The sequence below is a fragment of the Tenebrio molitor genome, chromosome 2, assembly GCF_963966145.1.
Source record: "Tenebrio molitor chromosome 2, icTenMoli1.1, whole genome shotgun sequence".
Taxonomy (NCBI): Eukaryota; Metazoa; Arthropoda; class Insecta; order Coleoptera; family Tenebrionidae; genus Tenebrio; species Tenebrio molitor.
Window position 1 is genome coordinate 27,094,428 of NC_091047.1, and position 25,035 is coordinate 27,119,462.

At 40.2% G+C, this 25,035-nt stretch overlaps 2 protein-coding genes and 2 long non-coding RNA genes across 4 annotated transcripts; 3 read left to right on the forward strand and 1 right to left on the reverse strand.

Annotated features, from left to right (window-relative positions):
* Positions 1-3,426: 3,426 nt before the first annotated feature.
* Positions 3,427-5,216, forward strand: LOC138124657 (transmembrane protein 50B-like). The gene is made up of 2 exons (XM_069039765.1): positions 3,427-4,885; positions 4,941-5,216. Exon 1 carries the CDS (start codon positions 3,645-3,647, stop codon positions 4,104-4,106), a length of 462 nt encoding a protein of 153 aa, XP_068895866.1. The 5' UTR covers positions 3,427-3,644; the 3' UTR covers positions 4,107-4,885; positions 4,941-5,216.
* Positions 5,217-15,866: 10,650 nt separating this feature from the next.
* Positions 15,867-17,463, forward strand: LOC138123851 (uncharacterized). Its single transcript, XR_011156922.1, has 3 exons — positions 15,867-16,318; positions 16,373-17,324; positions 17,380-17,463. It is a non-coding gene; the product is annotated as an uncharacterized lncRNA (long non-coding RNA).
* Positions 17,328-18,899, reverse strand: LOC138123850 (uncharacterized). Its single transcript, XM_069038683.1, has 3 exons — positions 18,341-18,899; positions 17,618-18,288; positions 17,328-17,544 (listed from the first exon to the last, which is right to left on the reverse strand). The coding sequence occupies exons 1-3, from the start codon at positions 18,613-18,615 to the stop codon at positions 17,369-17,371; spliced, it is 1,122 nt and encodes a 373-aa protein (XP_068894784.1). The 5' UTR covers positions 18,616-18,899; the 3' UTR covers positions 17,328-17,368.
* A 2,286-nt stretch (positions 18,900-21,185) lies between these two features.
* On the forward strand, positions 21,186-24,046 carry LOC138124037 (uncharacterized). Its single transcript, XR_011156984.1, has 2 exons — positions 21,186-23,381; positions 23,439-24,046. It is a non-coding gene; the product is annotated as an uncharacterized lncRNA (long non-coding RNA).
* Positions 24,047-25,035: the final 989 nt, after the last annotated feature.

The following is a 25,035-nucleotide window of genomic DNA, read 5'->3' on the forward strand; positions in this document are numbered from 1 at the left end:
ATTAGAGTGTCACCTACGCCTACTCTAAATATATATTTATTTGAAGGCCCGATAGCTATATGTAATGTTATACAGGGTGAGCAACAATAACTGTTACAGTCAAAAAATTAAAGCGTAAATGTACAAAATTTGAAAATCAGGTGACCAAAATAAACAAGAGAGAAGTTTGTTCTAAATGCTCGAAATGACTAAGTAAGCTCTGAGTATTCATTTGTCAAAACAGTTTGATAATTATATTATAATTAATTATAATTATATTATAATGTTGCTGTGGAAGAAAATTTCCAAAGACGATTTAGTGTTGACCTGTGTTGTGGCATTTTTGGAGATAGAATGGACTAGTGGGTCCCTTTTTTATTGATAGCAGTCTCAATCAAACAAAATATCATATTATTTATTATCAAACGAAATAAGCAACTTTCTGGATGAGATACCATTAGCAGTGTTGAACAGAGTCGTGTTTCATCAGGACGGCGCCATACCACGAATGCACGCATGAATTTTGTATTTTTAAATCATTTAAATCATTTTGGTGAACGATGAATGGGTGCGCATGGAGCTATTCGATGGCCCGCTAGATTCCCAGATTTGAATCCATTGGATTTCTTTATATTCATTCGAAACTTTCGAGACAATGTTTATTTGACCCCACAAGGTACCCAAAAAGAGTTAAGAAAAAAGATAGTGCGAGTATGTCAGAAAAAACCCCGAAATTTTTTACTGAATGCAAAGGTGGGCATTTCTAGAAGGTATCGACAGTGTCTGCAACAACATTGAGGAAATTTTGAGCAACTAGAATAGATTTTGTATTGTTTACAAATTTGATTACTTGATTTTTGATTTTCAATTTTTTTCATTTAAAATACATTTTTTGTTTTTTCTTTTAATGTAAGAATATTCAGAAGAAGATTTTTTTTAAGAACGAATAAAAAAATATATAGAGTGTAATTTGAAAAAAAAAAGTTAGCTATCGTCTGTCAAAAAATAGATGTCGAAAAAAATATCGAATAGGATAATAATGAAGTGTTTTTCGAACTATTTCATTTGATGTGTCATTTATTCAAATCGGATAAAAAATAAGTAAGATACAGCGTCAAAGGTTTCTCGTCAGTCACCCTGTATATATGTAGGTACTGTTGCGGAATTAAAATTTCGGGCAGTATTGTCAATGTCATTATAACGGGTGACTATTAAAATTTTCACTTAGGGTTGGCTATGGATCATTCTTTGTTTTCCGTTGCACCTTAGACACTGACAAGTTTGACATTTCAATAAATGTTTTTCTCTTAATTTGGTTATGTTTCAATTGTACTGACTGACATTTGTCGTTCGTTCTTGCGTGTGTCTAAAGTAACAGAAAAAATAAAAACCCGTTCAAAGCCAACTCCAAGTGAAAATTTTAATAGTCACCCGTTATAAACTCTAAAATAACCTTTACGTTAATAACCTTATTTTTTACTCTTGTCATGTTTTTGTTTTTTTGGCATTCAAAAATTGTCAATTGTGGCATAATAACAGGTAAGCAACATATCAAAGCGATGATTTAATTACACTCAGTGCAATTAACTGAAAACTCAAAATTCAAAATTGATTGGGTGGCTGACACAGAAAAGTTTAATTTTTGAATGTCAGTCATGATGACAGTAGAAGGTGCTTTACAGAGAGTTTTTGTTGAAGTGACAGAAAAATACTGCTCGAAATTTTAATTCCGCAACTATACCTACTGTCGCGAGCAAAAAATTCTGGTCGTCAATGTCATTTCAAAATTTGGTTAGATTGCCACAAATTAAAAAAATTTCCCTGCCTGATTGTGCCCACGTCAAAAAAGTATCGAAAAAATCAAATAATTAATGTCAATTAATGTCATACAACATGATGATAGGTTATGATTTTACGATCGTTTTACAATGGATCATTTTCCATTGCGTCAAAACATGATTTTGACGACCAGTTTTATTTGCTCGCGACAGTAAATATGTACTTGGGAAAATGAACTATACGACTATGTAGAACACATGAATTAATGGCGACAAAAACAATATTTCAAGAATCATATGTTTCAAAAAATGTACTATCGCTGATCAAAAAAACTCGTACACAGATGACAGAACAACAGATCCAAAAATTAAAAATTTGAGTTGTGTAAACATCGCTTTTTTAATAAAGGTTATGTATGCATAGGTTTGATTTTTTTTGTTTGACCAACAAAACGGTACCTTTATCAATACCAACCTCAGCAGCAATTGCCCGTATCGAAATCCCGTCTTTTAAACGTTCCGCCATAGTCTGTTTTTGAATTTCAGTTAAACCCATTTTTTCGCATTGACTTTGACACTGACAATAACGTTTGACGTTGTGGACTTTGATTATTGATTTATTATCGAATTCATGAAAAACTAGGACACCAAAACGTCGTAGTTATGTCAACTTTTCAAAAATGTTGTAGTGTAACGTTTCTACGTACTTTATTTTAACTGGTTACTATGTTACTAATGTCCAACATGTCAAGTAGATAACCTAAATACGTTTGACGTTGGATTGAGCATTGCTAAATTCGAACTGTCATAATGACAGACATTGATATTTAACATTTTCATGTAGCCCAATTTACTCCAACAGAATTTTGCTGTAAGTACTAGTTTTTCATGAATACGATAGTACAATACTAAAATTTTGGCTGTACCTACGAGTTTTTTTTGGCCAGCGATGGTACAGTTACTGAGGTAAACGTTCTGTGTAGTAGAAATGACAAAATAATTTTGAGTTTTGAAATATACCACCCAAAAAATAACGTTCATAATCAAGACGGTAATCATGATGACAATAAAGTACGGATTACAATTTTTTTTTTTGAATTGACAGACAATGACGGCCAACATTTTTTGGCCGGTATAGTACTATCGCGGCCAAAATACTTTGGTCGTCAATGTGACATAAATGACATTCAATTGTAAAGCAAACTTAAGGATGTTTATTTTTTACTACTGTCAAAATTATTTTAATCTATCAGTGTCATACGGGTGGGGTAAATCCCAGCTGCGGAGGCAGGGTTCAAAAGCAAAAGATCAACATGGTCGCGGTTTAGACAACCTTCAGAAGCAAGTAAGACGATTCTATATTTATCAAAAACTGAAGGTGCCATATTTTTGACAAGAATAATTTGAAATTGTCATGTATATTGACATTAATAATTGATTTACATTTGAAGTGTCAAAAAGTGACGACCAAAGTATTTTGGCCGCGATAGTACATACGATCAAGAGCAGCTGTGAAAAATAAAAAATTGGAAAACGTATGGCTTAACTTGTATAATCCAGTCGTAAATGTCATTATTAAGATAGATGTTATGCTTGACGGTGACGATTATGACAAAATTAAAGAAGATATCGTGAGTAGAACATGAAAACAACAAAATTCGATTTTAAAAAACTCAGTTTTAACCGCTTTTACGAAAGTAAACGAGACACTGTGAAATTATTTTCGCTGCTGATGCCTTTTCGGCAATTGGCTCCTCGTGACCTTGAAGCTTCACTTTTTCGCCATTTGAAAAAATAAAATTTGTCACCGACCATCAACGTGTCTGTGCTCCGCTCCCTCTTGACATTTTTGACATTCAATCTGCCATAACTGTAAATTCAAGCAAAATGTACCAAATTCTCACCGTTCCTTGCGTCGGCGAAATCTCCCCGTTGAAGTTCAACCTGACCCTGGCCTGCTCCGCTGGCATTCTTTTCTCCAGCGGATGGTGGCTAATGATCGGTCTCCTCGCCGAAAACGCCGTGACCGTGGTGGGCTTCCTTCCGGGAGTGTTCAGCAGCGTGGCCCTCATAATCGTCAACATGATCCCCATCAGTCTGATCCAGGAACCCACTTTGTACGCCCCCAGCAGTCGCTGCGGACGTCTGACGGTGAAAACCTGTCTCCTGATCGGATTTATGATAGCGTTCGGTTCGTTAATTGGTGCGTGCTACATTTTGTTCAACGACTACGTGCTGGACGCCGAGGAGAGGAACAAGTGGCCCGGCTGCGGCATCTTCCTCCAGAACTTGTTCATCTTCGCCGCCGCCGTCCTGCTGAAGTTGAGGAGATCGCAGGAATATTTTTAGCCGCACCCGGAAGCGGCTGCACCATTAAAAACCCATTTAACACGAAATTGAGTAATTTAGATGCTACTTAATGCATCAGTCGACTTTCTGGGGATCGGACTGTTATTATAATAATTAGGCGAGTTGTGTTAGCTTTCGAAAAATGCTAAGCGGGCCTCTGGGGCGTAATTATTTAGCAGTTAGCCGAGAAAAAACAAGTGAGGATTGCGCTAACCAGTGGTAGCAATTTCTTGTGAAGATCGAACAGATTATCAAAAGTATAATCACCTCCGTGTCGCCATTTCACTCCTTGATTGCCCGACCAACTAATTATCCGAGTATTTCCCTATTTATTATTTACATAAGAGATAGCTTTATTGCCCTGCTCGTGGGCGTAGAATCGCGCCCCACCTCACACCTAATAACAGACCCATAAAAATTACCCTCAACTCTCTTAATCTCGGGTCTGGCAGATAGGAATTTATTCCACTTTTACCTTAGTCCCCCAGGCGAGCTCGTTCCGATTTTTCAAACGGTTCTCCACATGGGACCTTAAAGAGGTGAAAGGACTTAGTAATTGTTGTGTCAATTGACTTAAGCAAACCGAGAAATGTAATGCGACTTTATTGTCCCCTGATGGTAACGGAACGGCCGCCTGCAGAGGATTCTACGTAAAGGACGATTATCTCACTGCAAGATCCTCCAATATCGAGTTTAAAATAGCAAAAGTGCATCGAGATTTTATCCTGGAGGGACCGTGCTTTTCCATAAAAGACATTGTCTCACTGGAGCTTGTTAAAGTCTTTATCGAGGCTTTATGTGGCTTCGCTTAATACTAAAAATATTTCTTTATAGGGGGACGACTGATCGTAATAGATATGTCAAGAAGTGGAGCGGTGACTGAAGTCAGCGGCGGGGCTTGGTAGGAAGGATAGATGCATTCCAGAGCACAGTAATTGTTATTCATTGCGTAGATAAACCTGTAAGAGTGGAACGATTTAAATCGCGTTATTACCGGCACCTGTTTGTTTATTAATTTTATGTTTGTTTTATTATTAATGTTATTCAATGACCCCTTTATCATGTCAGTCAGCTACTGATATATAATAAATCATATTTTATTACGCATCACCTAACTCTGTGTCTAAACCTGTATTGAATACGGTGAGAAATTAAACGAAACAATATTATCTACTGAAGTAACTTCTAAACTTTCAAGGGACGTAGTACCAAATGCTGATTCATAATTCTTAAAAATAATTTGTCAGAAGATTAGAGTAATTAAAAAAAAATGAATCTTTAAGGTCAAATGGCGGCCATTTGTCAAACAGGCAACACATTAACGCGTTAACAAAATTGTTGATATTTATTTTATATCTAAAGTACTGTAATGATTTGAATACATTACTTTTTCCGCCAAATATTTGAACCTGCGCAAAACGGTAACAAATGTGGTCGTGATCGTCATCGAATCGGAGGAGCCCTACGTTGTGATTTTCTTTTGGCGGAAAAGGTTCGGAATGCAAACGGTGAGGGTTCCAGTTGGAAGAGTGCCGCAAATAAAACACACATGTGAGGGACGCAAAATACCTTTTATTAAAAATGCCTGTAATAACTTTGATGAAAAGAAATTGAAACGAATACGAAGGACAGAAATTAAGTTTAACGAAGTACAAGAAATTAACTAGTTGAGTACATCACAAAGATAAACGACAAGATGAATGCAACAATATTTAGAATAACAGAAAACGGGTATATAACAGACAAAATGACAGTTAAAGTTGGCAAAACAAGTAAACAAATTATGGTGCAGTTATTACAGACAGGGACGGATGAAAAACCCTCTTCAAAAACCGTATCCCAGGTATTACTCATATTTTACAATTCGATTAATGACAAACAATGTTTAATTTGGAACTACGCGGTCAAGGTACGCCAACGGCAACTTAGAGCTGGAGGTAACAACTTTCGGCCGCGAGGGGACTCAAAGGAATAATCTGAATCATCTTGAAAGCAGCGACATTTATAGGTACTCGGGGTATCGCGTGTCGGACTACTGTGTACCGACCAATTCCGAGTGATATTAGCGTTCGGGGTTGTACGATGAGCTTCTCAGAGTCGCGTAGAGCAGAACTTGTTCCACCTTCCCCAACCAACCGTTTACCGACAAACTCCCGAGGTCCCTATAACTGCGACGGGGGCTTCACGTCAGCTTCTCAGAGTCGCATACAGCAGAACTTGTTCCACCTCCGTTATACGGTCCTACATAACCGTCGCCCCCACGGAAACTTGACTAAACAACCCCTCCGACCTCCTGAATGTCGCCTAGCCCCCATGTGATCGTACTTACAACATTTTAACTTTAACTTTTTCGAAATCTAGCAACAACACAAAGAAAAACCAAAAACCGAATTTAATTCAATCAAACAAGGAGAAACATTCAACGATGAGAAAATCCAGCAAAACAGAGCGCAACATTAAACAATGATAAAATAAGCAAAACAAAACGCAACATTAAACAATGATAACATAAGCAAAACAAAACGCAACATTAAACAATGATAACATAAGCAAAACAAAACGCACATTAAACAATGAGGAAATAAAAGAGAACAAAACACGAGGTTAAATAACGATAAAATAAAACGCTTTAAAAAGGATACCATACTCGCTGGCAATATTAAACAAAAAGAAAATGGCGGGTCGAGTGCCGTTAGAAAATGTGAGTGGGAAAAAAAACCAAAATGGACACACGCGGTTCGGACGACGGCTCCGAATTTTCGAAATTACCAGATTGCTAAAAAAAATGAACCTCCCGGGAGAAAGATAACGCTTAAAACTAACGAATGGGCGCTTCTTAAAGAAACAGCATGCAACAAAATGAAATCTACAACATACCCTTACCACGTGGTCCTGGTCCCAAAAACAAAACACAAAAAAAAGGCAACGAAAGTGGGATAAATTACCCAGGTGAATTAAAAAAACGCCGGATTCTTCACGGGGACACAAAATATCTACTCGGAACGGTAGTGTAATCGGTTCAGATGTAACTTACAGATTTTTGGAATATTGGATCGCTCTTCGCAAGGTCTGTTCGTTTCGAAAAACCAAACAAAAGTGACCTACCCCCCTTCAACCACCCGCGCGAGAGAGCTTCAACCCCCCGCTATATTTCCGCTCGCAGTTCCTAGTCTAGCCGCTAGTACCTTCACATTTGGTGCGCTGTTGTGGCGGTACCGGAAATTTAAATTTAAATTTTAAACTGGGTCACTACAGTACAGTTCATTACATTACTATCGATTGACTAGATAAAAACGAACATTATACTTATTTACCTTGTAGTACTTTCTGAGTTTGCAGCTTTGATATACATTGTACATTTGACCGGCACAGTGACAATCAACAAATTTTTGCATGTTTAACAGTTACTACAATTACTGCGCCTGTTTTAATCAGGTAGAGTTGTGTTTTGGGAGTTGAACCACGCTACTTGGCTTTTTTAATTGCACTTTTGAACAGGGAACTGAGTTCTGTAGGAATTTGTCCATCGGATTAGTACTGTTCTTACCTTACTAACAATGGAATGGAATGAAGAAGAAAACATGAAGAAAACCTTTCCCCTTCTTATTGCGAAGCCCAGGGTTTGTACATAACGCTGTGTAACTCCACAGGGGGGGGGGGAAATAGTTTTACTCTTGTGCTTGATTTAATGGTATATTGTTCAGCTAATTTTCATATGATTCACACTGTGGATCGTTGGGTTTCCGGTGCTGGGTCGCAGGTGGACAGCTCCGTGCTCGCCCGGAGCAGTCTCCGGCTAGGGTTGATGTCGGGGCTGGATGATGTGGGCCGGTGGCCTTGATTGCTGCTGCGTGATGGGTCCAGGTGGACCTGGGGGAGGAAACGGCGTCTCTCGTCCCCGGTGGTGATACTGCTGACGGTGAAGCTCTTCGGTCTGGTGACCCCCCCTTGATCCGCTCAACGGCGATATATGCTACGAGTGTCCCAGGGTTGATCCGCACGACGGCGATGACGCAAACCTTTTTCCCGGATTTTGTCACTAATATCCTGGGACACTAATTCGCGGCGGGTCTACCGTTGATGTTCTTTGTGCCGACAGTGTTCAAGTGACCAAATCTCTCTCTCCCCCACGCTGACCCGTCATTTGCCCTCACCAACCGTCGTACGATGGTCCTAATGTGGTGGTACATTAGACCTCGTAACACTCGCCCTCCCCTCGAAGGGCAAACCCAGAGATCCGATGGGTTTGTCAGGGCCTTTGCTTTCGTGTTCGCGTAGTAGGCGTTGTGGATTTCGGTACCGTGGCGTACGGTTTACTCAACGTTTCAAGTTTGTTCACGGTGTTTTGGGCGGCTTCCTGGGTGATCGTCCGCTGGTACCGCTTTCGCATATCAACTAGGTCGGTTTCGCGTTCACGAGTCTCTGGCCCTTGTAATTTCCGTTTTGTTGTTGATTTTGGACGGGGTTGCTTCCCCGCCCTACATCGAACCGTCCGAATCCGACTCTGTTTCCGATGCCAAGTAGGGTTTTAAGTTCTTAACGTGCCAGCGACCTGCTGAGCGCCCCCCTGGCTCGTCGAGCTCGTACACGTTCAGTCCAACTCTTCGGGCTACCCGGAATGGCCCCTTAAACCGCTTGGCGAGTTTGGCACTGAAGTGTTCCGTGGAGTCCGTCGTGGGGTACTCCCGTTTCCACACTACGTCTCCGGCTTCGTACTGAGCATCGCGACCCTTTCTATCATACGCGTGTTTGGCGCGTTGTCTGGCTTGTTCCAGTTTCTTCGTGACGTCGTATCGAATCTCCGCCAACCTGTATCGCCGTTGTTGATCGTCCTCTGGTTCGTTCTCGTCGGAACCGCTTTCGGAGAGGGTGTCGCGTTCGCGTAATTGCGCATAACGTCTACCGTCGTCGATTACCTCTCGACCGAAATTTACGAAATTTGGCGTCTTCCTTGTGGTTTCGTGTTTCGCGGATCTTATCGCGCACGCCACCTTACTAAGTTGGGCGTCCCAGCGGCGTTGGTCGTCTTCAATGTAGGACATGATAAGTGTCTTCATGGTGCCGTTGACCCGTTCGGTGGGGTTGTTCTGCGGAGTATAGAGTGAGTTAAAGTGAGGTTGAACGCCGTAATTCTCTAGGAATTCGTTAAATTCTCTGCTCCGGCCGAACTGGATACCGTTGTCGACTATCATTATTTCCGGGACGCCAAACATGAGGAACACTCGTTCCTCTATCTCTGCGATTACTTTGCGGGCGGTCACCTGACGCATGGGCACGAATAGCGGGAACTTACTGAAGTAATCCACGATGACAAGGACGTACTCGTGCCCGTTCGTACTTCGTGGCAATGATCCAAAGAGGTCCGCGCTGACCAACTGCCAGGGTCTCGTGATGCGCGGTCTGGTGCCCATGAGGCCTGTTGGTAGCCGTCTTTCCACCTTTACCGAGGCACACGAACGACATTTGGAGATATAGCGCGCGACGTCGCTTCGCATCTTCGGCCACGTATACTGCTGGCGTAGTTTATGATAGGTTTTGTACACTCCAAGGTGTCCGCCTGTCCGCGCTTCGTCGTGATATCGTTGAAGCAGCTCGCGGCGCAAATGCGTCGGTACCACGATCTTCCAGCTTTCGGTTCGTTCGCCCAGATGGTCTTGGGCAGCGATTTTCTTGAAAATTTTATTCCCCTCCAAGCGAAAATTGGGGTATCGCAATGGGTTCGCGCGTATTTCCTGCGAGAGTCGGTCGAACCACGGGTCGCGTCCGATCACGTGTTGATCTAGTGGGTCGGGAGCTATAGCGTGCACCTCTGGAATCGCACGACTGAGGCAATCCGAAACCACGTTATCTTTGCCTGGTCGGTGTTCGATTGTAAAGTCAAAATTCTGGAGTCGTAGGACCCAACGGCCCAGACGTCCTAGCGGGTCCTTGAGGGAATGCAACCACTTGAGTGCATAGCAGTCGGTCACCACAGTGAACCGTGTGAACTCGAGATAGCACCGGAGCTTCTCGATCGCCGACACGACTCCTAGGCACTCTTTCTCGGTCGCCGAGAACTTCCTCTCTGCTTTAGAAAACGCTCGCGAAATGTAACATATCGCTCTCTCGCTTCCGTTTATCCGTTGCGTGAGTACGGCGCCCATTCCAACATCGCTCGCATCGCAGTGCACGATAAACGGTACTTCGAAATCGTGGCATACCAGAATTGGTGCTTGCACCAGAGCGTTCTGTAGATCGCGGAAGGCCTTGTCGCACTCCGGTGACCACTTGAACCGAACGGGTTTCCGCGTGAGATTCACCAGAGGGTCGACGATAGTTGCGAAATTCGGCACGAACTTTAGGAACCACGTCAGCGTTCCAACCAATCGCCTTACTCCCCTCACGTCTTTCGGTCGCGGCATGTCTACAATGGCCTTAACCATCTCCGCGTCGATATTCAGCCCGGCTCGGTTGACGATATACCCCAAATACTTTAGTTCCGGCTTGCAAAAGTTACATTTTTCCCGCTTTAAGACTAATCCAGCTCCTAGCAATCGTTTCAACACCTTTTCCCGCGTCTCTAGATGTTTTTCGAAGGTGTCTGTGACGATAATGATATCGTCCAGGTATCCGAATACATAAGGTTGAAGTTCTACATTGATTAGTTTGTCTATCAGGGTTTGAAAAGTGCCTGGCGCGCCATGGAGGCCGAAGGGCATACGGCAAAATTCGAAAATTCCTCTTCCGGGAAGGCTGAAAGCAGTGTACTTCCGTGAGCTTTCCTCCACCGGAATCTGCCAATACGCGCTCCGAATGTCCAAAGTTGTTATAAAGCGCGCGTTACCCAGTTTTTCTAATATGTCCGTCATATTTGGGATTGGATACGCGGGTCGCTTAGATATCGCGTTGAGCTTCTGGTAGTTTACGACGAACCGTCGCGTGCCGTCTTTCTTGGGGATCATGAATGCCGGAGAGTTCCACTCACTCTCGCTTCGCCGAATAACACCGAGTCGGAGCATCTCTTTCCATTCCTTGTCCATCTCCCGTTGGACATAGGGACTAACCCGGTAGTTCCTAGATTGGACAGGTTTGACACCGTCCTTCAATTCGATCCTGTGCTCGATCAAACTAGTGCGCCCGAGCTCGACTCCATCGATTGCTTTGAAATAATGCGATATAGCCCGTTGAAGTGCTTGTTGATGGTGTGCGCTCAAGTCGTCCCAAGACTGCACGCTGTTGATGGAGCACAGTTTCGGTCCGCTGCCGTCCGTATCGTCGGCCAAAGAGAACTTCAGGTCCCGAATATTTGGAAGTAAACCGAATTTCCGCCAGAATTCGCGGCCTAACATCAGTTCGTATCGTACCGACGGAATAACAAGAACGTCGATGATACAGCATTTTCCCTTAACATTGAAAGGGGTCGGTATGGTCCCGGCGCAGTTTACGGTGGTGTTATCCGCCAGTGCACAACTCGTAGTAGCGCTCTCTCTTAACTCCAGGCCGAGGGCCTTTAGCTTTCGACACCCCTCGTGGTTCACGATCACATGTGAAGCTCCGCTATCCAGCATCCCGTAAAACTTCATCCCGATTACCTCTACAGGCATATAAATGGCGTCATCGCCCCTAAAACTACTTAACATTAAGTTTAGCGTGGCGCCGAACACGTCGTCGGTGTCGCCGTTGGGAGGTAAGGTCCGACGCTCCGTTACCTCCCCTCGCCGTTTCCCGAAGGTTTCGCAGTGCATTCTTGTTTCCTTGGGCATTCTCTGGACATGTGTCCCTCCTTGCCACACCGATAGCACGTTACCGTGTTGCGCTTCCGTTCGGGTTCGTGGTTCGGGGTTTTCGCCTTTCCCCTCGCGAACTTTTCCACGTTTAGGCGCGTATCGTCAAGGCGGTCGCAATAATTGATTAACTGTTGTATCGTATTGATGTCTTTATCCCAGAGTTTTTCCTGGTAATAGGGTCGAATGTTGCGTCGGTAAGAAGTGTGCCCTGTGATTGAATCGCGCAATGAAAATGGTGGCCGATTCGTCGGGTGACTGTTTAAACTGTTTCAGGCGTTCGAGGGCTGTTTCTTCGTAATCGCGTGGTAGGAACTCTTTTCTCAGTTTCCTGCAAAAATCGCTCCACGTCCGTACGTCGCCCTCAACGAGACGGTACCATTCGCGCGCTTCGCCTGTGAGAAGGTGTTTCCTACCGTGCATTACCTCGTGCTCGGTAATGTTCAAAATTTCCATTTGGTCCTCCACCTCCTGGATGAACCCGAACACGGCGGTTTCGTCGCGTATCGATCCGTTGAAATGGATCTTCCATTTGAATACCGGCTGACTGTCACCTTCGTAAACGCGCACGACTTCGTACGAGGCGTTTTGGCGCTCCTCGCGAGTTTTGACCGGCGCGGGGTTCCGCACGAATTTCGCTTTCGCCGCGAACTTCTTCGAGACGTCCTCGAGCTGTGCTTTCAGCTCTCCGGTTTCCTCGCTATACATCTGAGCAGTATGTGCCATCGCATCTACTCTTCTTTGATAGTGCCAGAGCTTGACCTGTACCAAAGGGATCGACTGTCGCGTAATCACGGCTTTCACGAGCTTCGCAATCTCCTCAACTCCGTTCGAGCAGTTCGCAAATTCCGCTTCCGGTGTGATCGCCGGTGACGACAGGGGTGTTACATCTATCTCGGCCAATGTCAAACCCTGCAGATTTTTAACTAGGTCGTCTGTCGAATTTTCCTCCGACACCGTCGAATCTCGCAGTTCGAGTTCGTAAGTTAATTCGTTCCGTGACAGTAAGCTGTAGTCTAATTCGTCCATGTTCTCGCGTTTGATAAGAACCCGAAAAGTTTTTTGTCAATCCTTGACCTCGGTACGAAATTTTCCGTCTTTCGATTTGGTCGTTCTTTTCTAATCTTCCTTTCTCGTCACGCGCGCGGGTAGAGAGAGAGAGAAATCCCGAGACGATATTGCAAAAACTTGTAAACACTCCTTATCTCCCGATGTGCTGCTGTGTAGCCGATGCTATCACAACCGAGCACAAATTTCTGAAACGGCACAACGAAAAATTTGAAAGTTTGTCAACATCGGTGGGTCAAGTCTGAGAGTCGCTGGAAACCCTTCGGCGCGCTTTTCGCCCGCGTCCCACGTCGATGATTGTGCGTTCGTTCCCCCGAGCTACGAAATCCAAAAGAAAACCGGCGACCTCGTCGTCAAAAACCGACTTATTTCCCAGGACGGTACGATATTATGGTGAAAGATCTTCTTCGTCGCGTGGACGGCGCGAAGATCTAGAGCAAGAGCAAGGAACCAAATCCGCATCAACGCATTCGACCACTCTCGGCCTTCCGTGCGTGAGGTCCTAAATCCGCCGCAGCGCTATGGCGACGAGTTCCCCGACCGTTCAACCTTCGGCCCTCCTGAGGACGCTCGACCCTACATGAACCTCACCACGATTCTCCCTCTTTCGCCCCGGACCGTCCGCGCACCACGCCGACGACCACGCTACCGTCCTCTGGGTCCTCAATCTTGACGACACGACGTCCGAAAACACAACGTTCGCCCTTTGCGAACTAGAAACTCCTCGGGTTTACGAAACGCAACAACCGGACAAAAGATGGAAAACGCAAAAACGCAACGACTCACTTGTTGTCCCCCAGATGTTGACTGCGCGACCGTTCGCTCTTCAACGGCGAGCCGAGCCGGTGTATACAAAAAAAAATCGCGAAAGTGACCTGCCGCACTCCCAACCAACCTCCCGATTACTCCTTTTTTTGAATGACGAGGCCTCACCTATCTTCGTCTAAGGTCTCAAATTCCCGTAGCTCGTTTCCTTCCCTCAGGAACTCCAAGTCCACGCTAAGTGAATCTACCGCGCGCTGTCTCCAGCCTCCGACACCTCTCCCGGTCCTCCCAGACGCTAGCACGGGCGGGCGGGCTGACAATCCGCGATGCAGATCGTCCCAGTCGATCTTCGCTGAAATTTCACGTCCTATCAATTTACAGTAAATTCCTAGTTGTCCCTCTTTCAGAGCTACGCAGCGTCCTAAGTGGGCTTAAATAATGATTTACCGGCCGATGCACCAGATGTTACAACCCTTCTTATTGAGAAGCCCAGGGTTTGTACATAACGCTGTGTAACTCCGCAGGGGGGGGGGGGGGAAATAGTTTTACTCTTGTGCTTGATTTAATGATATATTGTTCAGCTGATTTTCATATGATTCACACTGTGGATCGCTGGGTTTCCGGTGCTGGGTCGCAGGTGGACAGCTCCGTGCTCGCCCGGAGCAGTCTCCGGCTAGGGTTGATGTCGGGGCTGGATGATGTGGGCCGGTGGCCTTGATTGCTGCTGCGTGATGGGTCCAGATGGACCTGGGGGAGGAAACGGCGTCTCTCGTCCCCGGTGGTGATACTGCTGACGGTGAAGCTCTTCGGTCTGGTGACCCCCCCTTGATCCGCTCAACGGCGATATATGCTACGAGTGTCCCAGGGTTGATCCGCACGACGGCGAAGACGCAAACCTTTTTCCCGGATTTTGTCACTAATATCCTGGGACACTAATTCGCGGCGGGTCTACCGTTGATGTACTTTGTGCCGACAGTGTTCAAGTGACCAAATCTCTCTCTCCCCCACGCTGACCCGTCATTTGCCCTCACCAACCGTCGTACGATGGTCCTAATGTGGTGGTACATTAGACCTCGTAACAGTATGTATTTCTAACTCCCTTCAGTTACTAATAAAAACTAATTTGTCTAAATACATTTCTGGTCAAGAACCCTTTGAGAAACATTTTGTTTTTGTCACGTGTGTCATAAGTTACACAGTGTCAGACGTTCAAGTTTAACCTCAAAATTTTTTTAGAACGGTTTAATGAACTGAGCAAAAAGCGTTTATTTTCGCAACGGTTGTAAGATCAACGATAGGTGGTCCTATTCCAGTAGTTGTTATTGGTTATAAACAATTTCAGGAGTCTTTAGATCGTGTTGTGAAATTGTTACTGCAGACTGGAAGACAGAAGTTGATGCAGTTGAGGACATTGTGGAAAGAAAACTACAAACTTTCCTCCACCATTTATCTCACCAAGTGAATCTTTCTGTAAAAATGTGCAACACAATATTAAAAAATGATTTACAATACTTACATACTTACCCCATGACTTATGTTGCGGAACTGTTAGTTTTTTTAAACACTCAATGATGATACCGCCCCAAACAAAAATTTTTTTACTGATGAAACTTGGTCTGATAAGACAGGATAATGTGAATTCACAAAAATGCGAACATGGAGTGCAGGAAACCTCACTTGTATGTTGAGTACAATCCATATCACCGCAAGAAAACGAAATTAAGATAGTGGGTAATAATTTTTGGTTACATAACTACAGCTCGGTATAAGGAGGAAATCATACAACCATTTTTTGGAGAATTGCTTGATGAAGAGCTGCAAGGGGGATATTGTCAACACAATGGAACAATACTTCATTGTACAACACTTTGGATGCCCTGAGATAATTTTTTGAGAATCGGATCATCAGTTGAATTACAGAAATTTCATGGCGCCCACGTTCATGTGACGATTTATATCCTGGCTTTACTTAAAAATACCATTCTACGCCAGTTAGCAATTTGAATGATTTAAGATAATGGAATAAAAAACAGAATCAGAATAAGTAATGAAGAAGGTAGTGGACACTTCCAAAACTTTTTACAATAATAGTTATTTACACTACGAATTGCATGTTCGGCCACGACGCGCAGCGGAGTGGTCGATGCAATTCAAGTGAACAAAAGCGGCCTTACTCTCGAGTGTTGTATTTGGTTTTGTTCGATACCAGACATAACTCCTTAGAAAATGAGTCTGTAACTTTATATTCAAAATTTTAAATAAAATTAAAATAAAATAAATAAATCACATTTTCGGAGAGATCTGTTGCTATGGAAAAAAATAAAATACAAAATAAACAAAGTTTTGCAAAGTCAATAAAGTGATTGTGCACACCACGTTGTCGAAATGGATGACGAAGAATTCTGTGTTCCTGATGACGTCCTGGAAGAGGCAAGTGCCGCGAAGTACCAAATGGTGCCTACGAAATCAAAATTACGATACCAGAAAGAATTGGAAATATTTACACAATGGCAGACCGAGATCAAGGGAAAAGACGAAAGCAGCATCAGCGCGGTTATTCAATGTTGAAGAGTACACTGTTTCTATTTCAAAACGTTTATATCTCCAGGTATCCAGGTAAGAGGTTTTTTTAATAAGCTATTAGTTGTTTTAATATAATAAATTGTACAGGTTCAACAGTCTCACCTCCTTTTTGAAAACAAAATGTAGAAACTATCAGCCGAAAAAAGCTACAACTTCTTCAAGAAACGATGTTTGCAAGTTTTTACTGGAAGCGGCGGACCAAGAGTGGATCCTTCAGAAAGTTGTACTGATGATGGACATATTCGGTGGCCGTCGTGATTAATTATGTAAAGTGATGAATTTTTATACAGTGAGTTTTTTTTAAGACTGGCCATAGGGTTTTACAAGCTACATTTTTCAACCCCCTGTTAACTTTTGTCCTCATGAAAATATTCAACCCAGTTTTGTAGTAAAGTTGTGGGATATGATAATGTATTGAAACAATTTCAATTTAATAACCAGAATCAAGGAATAAGTTATAGCAAAAAGACATTTTTTGAATTCCGTTTGCTTTAATTTTAAATTTTCAGTAGGCTAAAATTTCACCTGACATTTGTAATTTTGATATGTAATTGATTATGTGATTGCTTAACTGCCTCTGGAGGCCATTTTGAACATTTCATTTAATTTTTATTAAAGTAAAGAAACTTGTTATAACATAAATAATGAATCTATCGTTATAAAATGTAAAATTACACTATCCCACCTCCACCCGGCGGCACGGCAATTTTGCCGGAGTACATACACTATTACGGATATTACTATCAAGTAATAGTGCAGTGCTTATCAACATAATTACCGGCGTCTCGCCTCCGCATTTTGACTTTGTTGTGTATTATGTTCTGTGTCAATGTTAAGGAACTTCCTCACGATGTGACATGAGTATAATAATATACCTTTATCCAATATTCAATAGTAATATCGTGTTTTACTAGTTAGTTTTAATTAAGTAAACTGGGCTATAACTAGTCTGTTTGTTATAACCCACGTTGTCATTAGCTCCGTGGGTTATTAACATCCATAACCCATTGTTTATCTTATAGGATGAAATAAAATTTAGGTACATATTCTGAACACTTTATTAAAGATACATCAAATTTGAAATTATTTTTCAGAATTCTGTGCAAAATAAAAATGAACATTTGAAAGTGAACCGTGAAAGTGAATTCCAGCAATCTCTCTGGACTCAACGACTTGCGAATCAGAAGCTTCATGTTTTAATATTACAGAATCACCTGTACTTGTGCTGGCCACCGAATTCTCATGGTATATTTTTTCACCTTGAAACAAATGTTTTGGTTAAAGTTTTATGTAATCTTAATTTTAAAATTTAAAATAGAAAATATAGCTAACCTGGCAAATCATTGAAAGATGTATTGATTCCTATAATTGCCTTTGCTATCTTTATTTTACTGTTGTTTGAATCGGCAACATATTCTTCAGCTGTTTTAGAAGATTGCCATCCACCATGTCTTTTAAGATTAATGATATCTGCTCCACCTTCTGCAAGTAACGTAGTGGAGGATCGCTTTAAGCTATGACCTGTGTAGGTTTCAGGGTGCTCTAATTTCAGGTACGATGCGATAACATTGGGAATGCTTGCAATTTTATTAATTCCTACTGATTGAACGATGCATTTGCCATTTGCATAACGTAGAAAGAGTCTATTATGTTTGATGTTGGCTGGACGAAGAGAAATATACTTCTGATATAAAGCAATGGGATCTGCTGAACAACCTTCTTTAACAATGACGAACCGACGAGGTTTGTCCGTTTTCGTCATCGGTATATCTATGCTTAAATATGTACCAACCTCTGTAACATCATCTACACTCATTTTTACCAACTCGTCGCATCGACACGCTCCAAATATGCCCATTATTAAAACAATCTTCATCATTAGGTACTCGTTGTTATCAGCTTCACCCAAAAACTTATCAATATGTGTAATTTCAAGAACATTTGCTTTTTTTGCTCTATGATTGGAAGATTTTCTCTTCAAAAACGCTTGTAACTTGGAAAATCTGAAATGTTTTATGGCTTAAAGAAAGCACTGCTTCTAACAGAATCACTTACCTCGATATATCCTCTTTTTCCTCAATCTTGAAAGTACTTTTTAGCATAGAGTACTTACACCATAAAGAGGACCCCACACAGGTATCAGAAAGGGTTCGAAAATAAGTCAGAAGAATGTCCTCGTTTGTTCCACGAACTCCTCTTGCTTTTCTCCAGGTAACAAAGTGGGCAAATTGCTTTTCATACTTTTCACGCGACTTTGCCGGTAGTAAATTACCAGCCACTTCTTGAGCCTCTTCTAACACATCTTCTGGCACAAATATTTCCATTTTCATGCCTTGTTTGTTGTTTATAAACAAATAACATCGCAACGGTTGTCATGTTTGACTTAAAATACACACTAGATTCATTAATCATCATAACCGAACACGGGAGCAGATTTTCGTTAATAATGTTATTATCTAAAATTTTTTGGAATATTGGATAAAACGTTGTATGGCATACGTGGGTTATTAAGTATTACCCACATGAGGTAATAACCTACTCGGGCAAGCCCTCGTAGGTTACAAATACCTCTCGTGGGTAATATCTTAAATAACCCACTTATACCATAAATAACTATTTTGAATTTCAACTACCAATGTGTTATCTAAATCCAGAATTTTTAAATTTTTAAAAAGAGATTGCGGTACTATTCCCGTTGCTGAAATTACAAGAGGTAAAATCGAAATTTTTTCTAAACACCAAAGATTTCTCATGCAACGGACAGCTCTAAATATTTATTAATTTTTGTGTTATATGTCTGTGTTATATTATGTTCACACTATTTTTTGCAAATAACATTTTATTTGTAAATTGTCTCTTACAACCATTTAGGTATTACAAATACAAAGTTAACAGGAGGTTGAAAAATTAGCATGTAAAACCCTCTGGCCAGTCTTAAAAAAACGCACTGTATACGTTATTCACGTTGAATTGAACATTTCAAGGTCAAATAATTTAGCAAACAGTGACATGCAGGTAAATACCGTTCACGATGGATTGAGCATTGCTAAATTCGCATTATGTTGGTTAGCTGCATGTCACTATTTACAAAACATAATTACAGAGCCAAAAAATAAAATTATTTGACCTTGAAATGTTCAACTCCACGTGAATAACGTTTAGTTATTATTGGTATGTAATTATTTTCAATATACAAATTCTTTTTCATAAAATCGAATTTCAATTATGCGTGAGCGAAAGTGCGTGAGCGAAAGTGCGTGAGCGAAAGTACGTGAGCGAAAGTGCGTGAGCGAAAGTGGAACCTTCACTCACTGGTAACCATGGATACAGACCCACTTTCTAGGGAGGTATCGAACAAAGTACTTTGACATGTTTTGACACAAATTCGGCATTTGACAGTAGACTAAAATTTAGCATTTTATAAAATTCTTGACTAGTTTTATTTTTAGACACTCGTTATATACTGACCATTTTTGTAGCCGTACGTAAACATTTAATTAAAAAATTACTGCAATATTGTAATGTGTCAGCAATGTAAATATTTGATATATAGGTTGACAACATGACAAAAACAGTACAACTTAATATTTTAAATAGTAACACAATTGAATATTACAGGGTGATTCACGAGTAATAATGTGCCTAACAAAATTTGTGATGCAACCAACAATACATTTCCCTCATACTATTCCGGACACAGAATCTTGGCCACAACTGACATTTAACTGACAAATATGTGTGAACTGGCCTTTATTGAATATAACCCTTTTTTGATGTCACACGAAAAACTTCAAAAACTTCAAAGTGACTTTTAATTATTGTCACTTAATGACACTAAGGATTGGTTTACATAATTTTTTTAGAAATGTCTAAAAAATGTTGGCCAAGATTCCGTGGCCGGAATAGTACTATTGCGAGCAAAAAAAGTGGGACATCAAACTTCTGTCAGTTTTGAAAAATTCGATGTACGGGGTCATTATAAATGATTGTCTCATCGCAGTAGGCGTTGGTTGAATGTGTTGTTTTCCTTGGCATTTTTCGATTTGTATTACAAAATCGTTTTTTTTCAAGACTTTTGGTTCTCTATTTGTTAGAAAGAACCTGCTTCATTGTGAAACAGACTTCGGCGTATATCGTTCTACGCAACTAGACCACATCCCCTTTTTTTTATTACTATATCTGTTGGTTGGCCCAAGTACCTATAGTTTGTCTAACGTTGCGAAGCTAGCGGCACATGCCAAATTTGTATGGGTTTTCAACGCCAACTGCGATGGGACAATCATTTATAATGACCCTGTAGTTCAAGCTTTATTGTCATTTTACCTTTGATTATTGTCATAGAAATTTGACACTATTCTAGCTGACAGTTTAAACATTTATTTTATGCTCCTATTTTCCTTTTCTTTTGATAAAGGTAAATTTTGATTGGGACTTGGCATTAAATAAATATTCACTACGTGCTTACTTACACTCATTCCCTACAACCTACAATACTAATGACAACGTTAATCAATTCAAAGTAGGGTTAGAAACAGATAAGGGTCATTGCACATTAAAAGTCAAGACAGTGATGTTGATGTCCCACTTTTTTTGCTCGCAATAGTACAGTCGATTGCAAAAAAATCGAGTACATCATAAAAATCAAGAGCACTGAATTTTCCTATTTTTAACGCATGTAAATCAGTCTTTTCCAAATCTTCTTTTTCTTTTTCAATTCCAAAAGATAATAAATTATTATGAACATCAATAAAATTTTTAAAAATATATGTACATATTACATTGGTTTACTTCATATGAAAATGAAATTTTATTTAATTTGGTTCATGTTATGTGATGTATCGTATGTCCTTGATGTATCCACTCTTGTAGCGCCTCTGGCTTAGCCGGAAATGACCCCAACTTGGTCGTTTCAAACACAACACCAAATTATTTCTACATTCAATTATATCTGGCACGGATAGACCGATCCTCGTCGAAATTAAAATTCGGCGTTTGTGCATGCCGGAGCTAATTAAAGAGGCAGAGGCGTTTAGACTCGCCGTTTAACACTTTACATATTTTTTATGGCTAGATGGGAGAAGATTGCGTTTTTTTTTCGAGCGATGAACACACCTTGTTGACCATCAAGCATGTTAGTTTTTGCAAAAACAACATCATCATCACGCAACTGAAATATTATATCCCGACCGAACTAAACACATCACACCTGCCCAACCATACGTGAAATTATGAGGTACATTAAAAAAGTTTTTTATGTTTATTTGATGAGAAAGTGTTGGGTCAGGTTAGCGTAATTTATAGTGATTATGGATCCGTTTAATGGACGGGTCTGTGATGATTTTATCAAATTTAATCGGATACAAAATAATTCATTTCGGAAATAGCTTTAATAGGGTTTTAAAATAAGTGTTAGCGGCGGGACGGAATAAATACGTTTATAATGGAGCTATTCATAACGGTGGGCTCTGTGTGACGAGAATGTGTTTCGTGCTCTGTGATAATCTGGATGGAAAAAATCGAGCAAAAAATTTACCAAATTGGTTGAAATGGGAATAATAGAGGTGGAGCTGGGCGTGTTGTTTGCGAGGTTTAAATCATGATTTGCATTAACACGATGATAATCAGATGCTGTAATTCTAATTTAATCTGAATTTAATTCACACGACAATTGTGATTGGGAACGTATCAGTTTTTATTGAGTAAAGTTTATATTTGTAAGGTTTGTAGGAAACAAGTTTTCATCGATTTTAAGGAAATGCTGTGAAATAAAGAATTTAAATGTTACAAAGTGATACATGAGAAATAAATCTTTGTTGAGACACGTATTTAATTTATTATTAAGTATAAATAGAGACTGAAACAAATTTGTTTTAATACTGACCCTTGACGTACAGCCTTGGTATAATACACCAGTCGAGTACTTTCTTACTGTTTCACACTGAAGTCATCTAATTAGCTTTTTTGTGGAACACTTCTCATACAAATATTATAGAGTTTCATGTAAGTAATAAGTGACAACATTTATTATTATTTTTCGTATCCCACCTCCACCCGGCGGCACGGCAATTTTGCCGGAGTACATACACTATTACGGATAATACTATCAAGTAATAGTGCAGTGCTTATAAACATAATTACCGGCGTCTCGCCTCCACATTTTGACTTTTTTGTGTTTTATGTTCTGTGTCAATGTTAAGGAATTTCCTCACGATGTGACATGAGTATAATAATATACCTTTTTGAAATTTTTAAAAAGAGATTGTGTACTGTTCCTGTTGCTGAAATTATAAATGGTAAAATCGAAATTTTTTCTAAACACCAAAGATTTCTCATAGCAACGGAGAGTTCTAAATATTTATTAGTTTTTGTATTATATGTCTGTGTTATATTGTGTGAATTTGGAACAGCTATATCTAAAAGATATGCTTGCTTTTGTTGTTTATTTAAAATAATAATGTCTGGTCTGTTATGCTGAATGTGAATGTCAGTTAAAACTGTGCGATCAAAATATAATTTGTATTATGTTTATATTACTGTAATGGGTTATTTTCGAACCAGATTACAAAATCAAAAATTAACTACCATTAGTTAAACTTATTTTCATAACTATGTATGTTGGAAATAGTTATTTACATTAGAGTACGGGATGTGAATTTTCCGGCACGACAACTGGTTTCGGGCACGATGGCGCAGCCGAGTGCCTGATTAGTTGGAGGGCCGGAAAATACGTCCCGTACGACATTTGTATTAGACTTTTCGGCTGACCAAAATGTTAAATCTTTTAAAAATCAAGACTAATTTTATTGTAGAATTTGACATCGTCAATAAAGAATCGAATGCTGTGGAATCAATTCCTTGACGACCGTGACCGCTCATTTGTTTTTTTCCTAACAAATTATTTGCCGGCTAAATTTTCACGGTCGTGCTTCAAAATTTGATTTTGGCGTATTAATCGAGTGAAAAAAATGTCTAGTATATAATATAGAGTGAGTTAAATGTGACACCAGAGGCAGTACAACTAGTAGCAGGACTAAATTCTGAATTATTACCACAAAAATCGAAACAACGTTACATAGGACAATTTTTTCTCACAAAAGTATGTAATAACTATTCTTTAATTCACAAATTTTTAATAAACCATATTTTATTACAGACAGTTTTATTAATAGGTGTTTGTGGTGCCTGTCTCCGAAAGGAGTTATAAACTCTGAAAATGGAAAATGTCAAGAGAAGATATTATATTGATCTGACACAAAAACCAATATTTGTAGATCGTTTGCCATTACCAATCCAAACTGGGTTGAAACTGTGAAGAAATATATGGAAGTCAGGTTAAATTGGTATTAATACAATTAAAACAATTTCAAATAAAATTGACAAATATTTGAACCTTGATTGCCCTATGGACACAAGATTGAAGTTCCTAAAATGATTCGTGATGACTGATGGCCTTCCTTCAACATCAAAAACAAAATGTACTGTGTTGCAGCTACAGCTCAAACAATGGTGAGTTGTGTCACAAACTTCGATACAGTGCTTTAATCTACTTGAATTTTTAGCAGTTGCTTCCAATGTAACCATCCAACATTGAGAATTCCATCATCAGTACCGTAAGAGAAGCACCAGTACAACATATTGACATTCAACCCAGAAGTAATAAAGCTGACAGTTACCAAATTGTTTCTGCATTGTTCTCTAAAGTGGAGAATTGTAACAATAATGTTTACAACTGTAATTTTACAAAATAAATTATGTTAATAATGTTGCAAATTATTAAAATGTCTTGTACTTAACCACTACTTCCTGGTGAAAACGAATCATGTTTCTTCAGGTGAATATAAGATTTTGGGGTTAGAAAGTTTTGTTTATTTTTATTTTCCAGTTGCACTTTAGCACTAACAGCTAGTACTGGATAAAGTAGGTACACAAAACCATATATCAACTTCTGTGGTTTAGTTTTATTGTGCAATTTTGCAGATATTTATGAAATACCTGACAATTGTCAAACTTTTTGACATATACAGCTGCCAACCCAATAGGTTGTATTTTCCCTGTTACGATTATTTTCTTTTTCGATCGATATAAATTAAACAAACACATTTATCGGAAAAATTATACAGGGAAATGTGTTTTTTTACACTAAATTAAAGTAACGTATGGACACTTTAATTTTAAAGTAACTGTGAAAAGAATAAATCAACGGTGTCCGTACATTTTTCCCGTACTCCACTAGATTTTTCCCACATTCCACTAGAAATTTTTGACATTGTACGGGAAATCGCACCTCCCTTGACCTAAAGTGTAAGGTAACGCTATATTTCCCAGATTGGGAGGCCGAAAATCTTATTTACAATGCCGATTAATCACAATAACACAGAACTCTAAGCTAAAAAAGAAATCAAGGGATGACATGTTGACAATACCGGCTTACTAGAGGCTCGGGGATGCCAACCCACTAAATTTGCTTGAATCATTCATAGTCACTTAGCGTATTTGTGGCATAGCACGCTCAAACAAAACGGTACACACGTCGCATCACATGGTGTCCAGCTTAACTACTAATTCGTAAACCATAGGACCGCCCGTACTTCTCAATTGGAATGTACTCTAGCAATGCTGAAGTGCACAAAAGTAATCTCTTAAATACAGGGTGGGACACCGAAAACGAAACATGCGTGTTATGCAATACCTCAAATTAATTTGAGGGAGACATGCAATGTGATTATTTTATCGAATAATTTCTGAATTTA

Excerpts from the sequence above, each read along its gene's own strand:
- LOC138123850 (XM_069038683.1), bottom strand. The coding sequence starts at position 18,615 with ATGAAAATGGAAATATTTGTGCCAGAAGATGTGTTAGAAGAGGCTCAA. Across the intron at positions 18,289-18,340 it reads GAAAAAGAGGATATATCGAG|ATTTTCCAAGTTACAAGCGT; the intron begins GTAAGTGATTCT and ends AAAACATTTCAG. Across the intron at positions 17,545-17,617 it reads ATCTTTCAATGATTTGCCAG|GTGAAAAAATATACCATGAG; the intron begins GTTAGCTATATT and ends ATTTGTTTCAAG.
- LOC138124657 (XM_069039765.1), top strand. The coding sequence starts at position 3,645 with ATGTACCAAATTCTCACCGTTCCTTGCGTCGGCGAAATCTCCCCGTTG.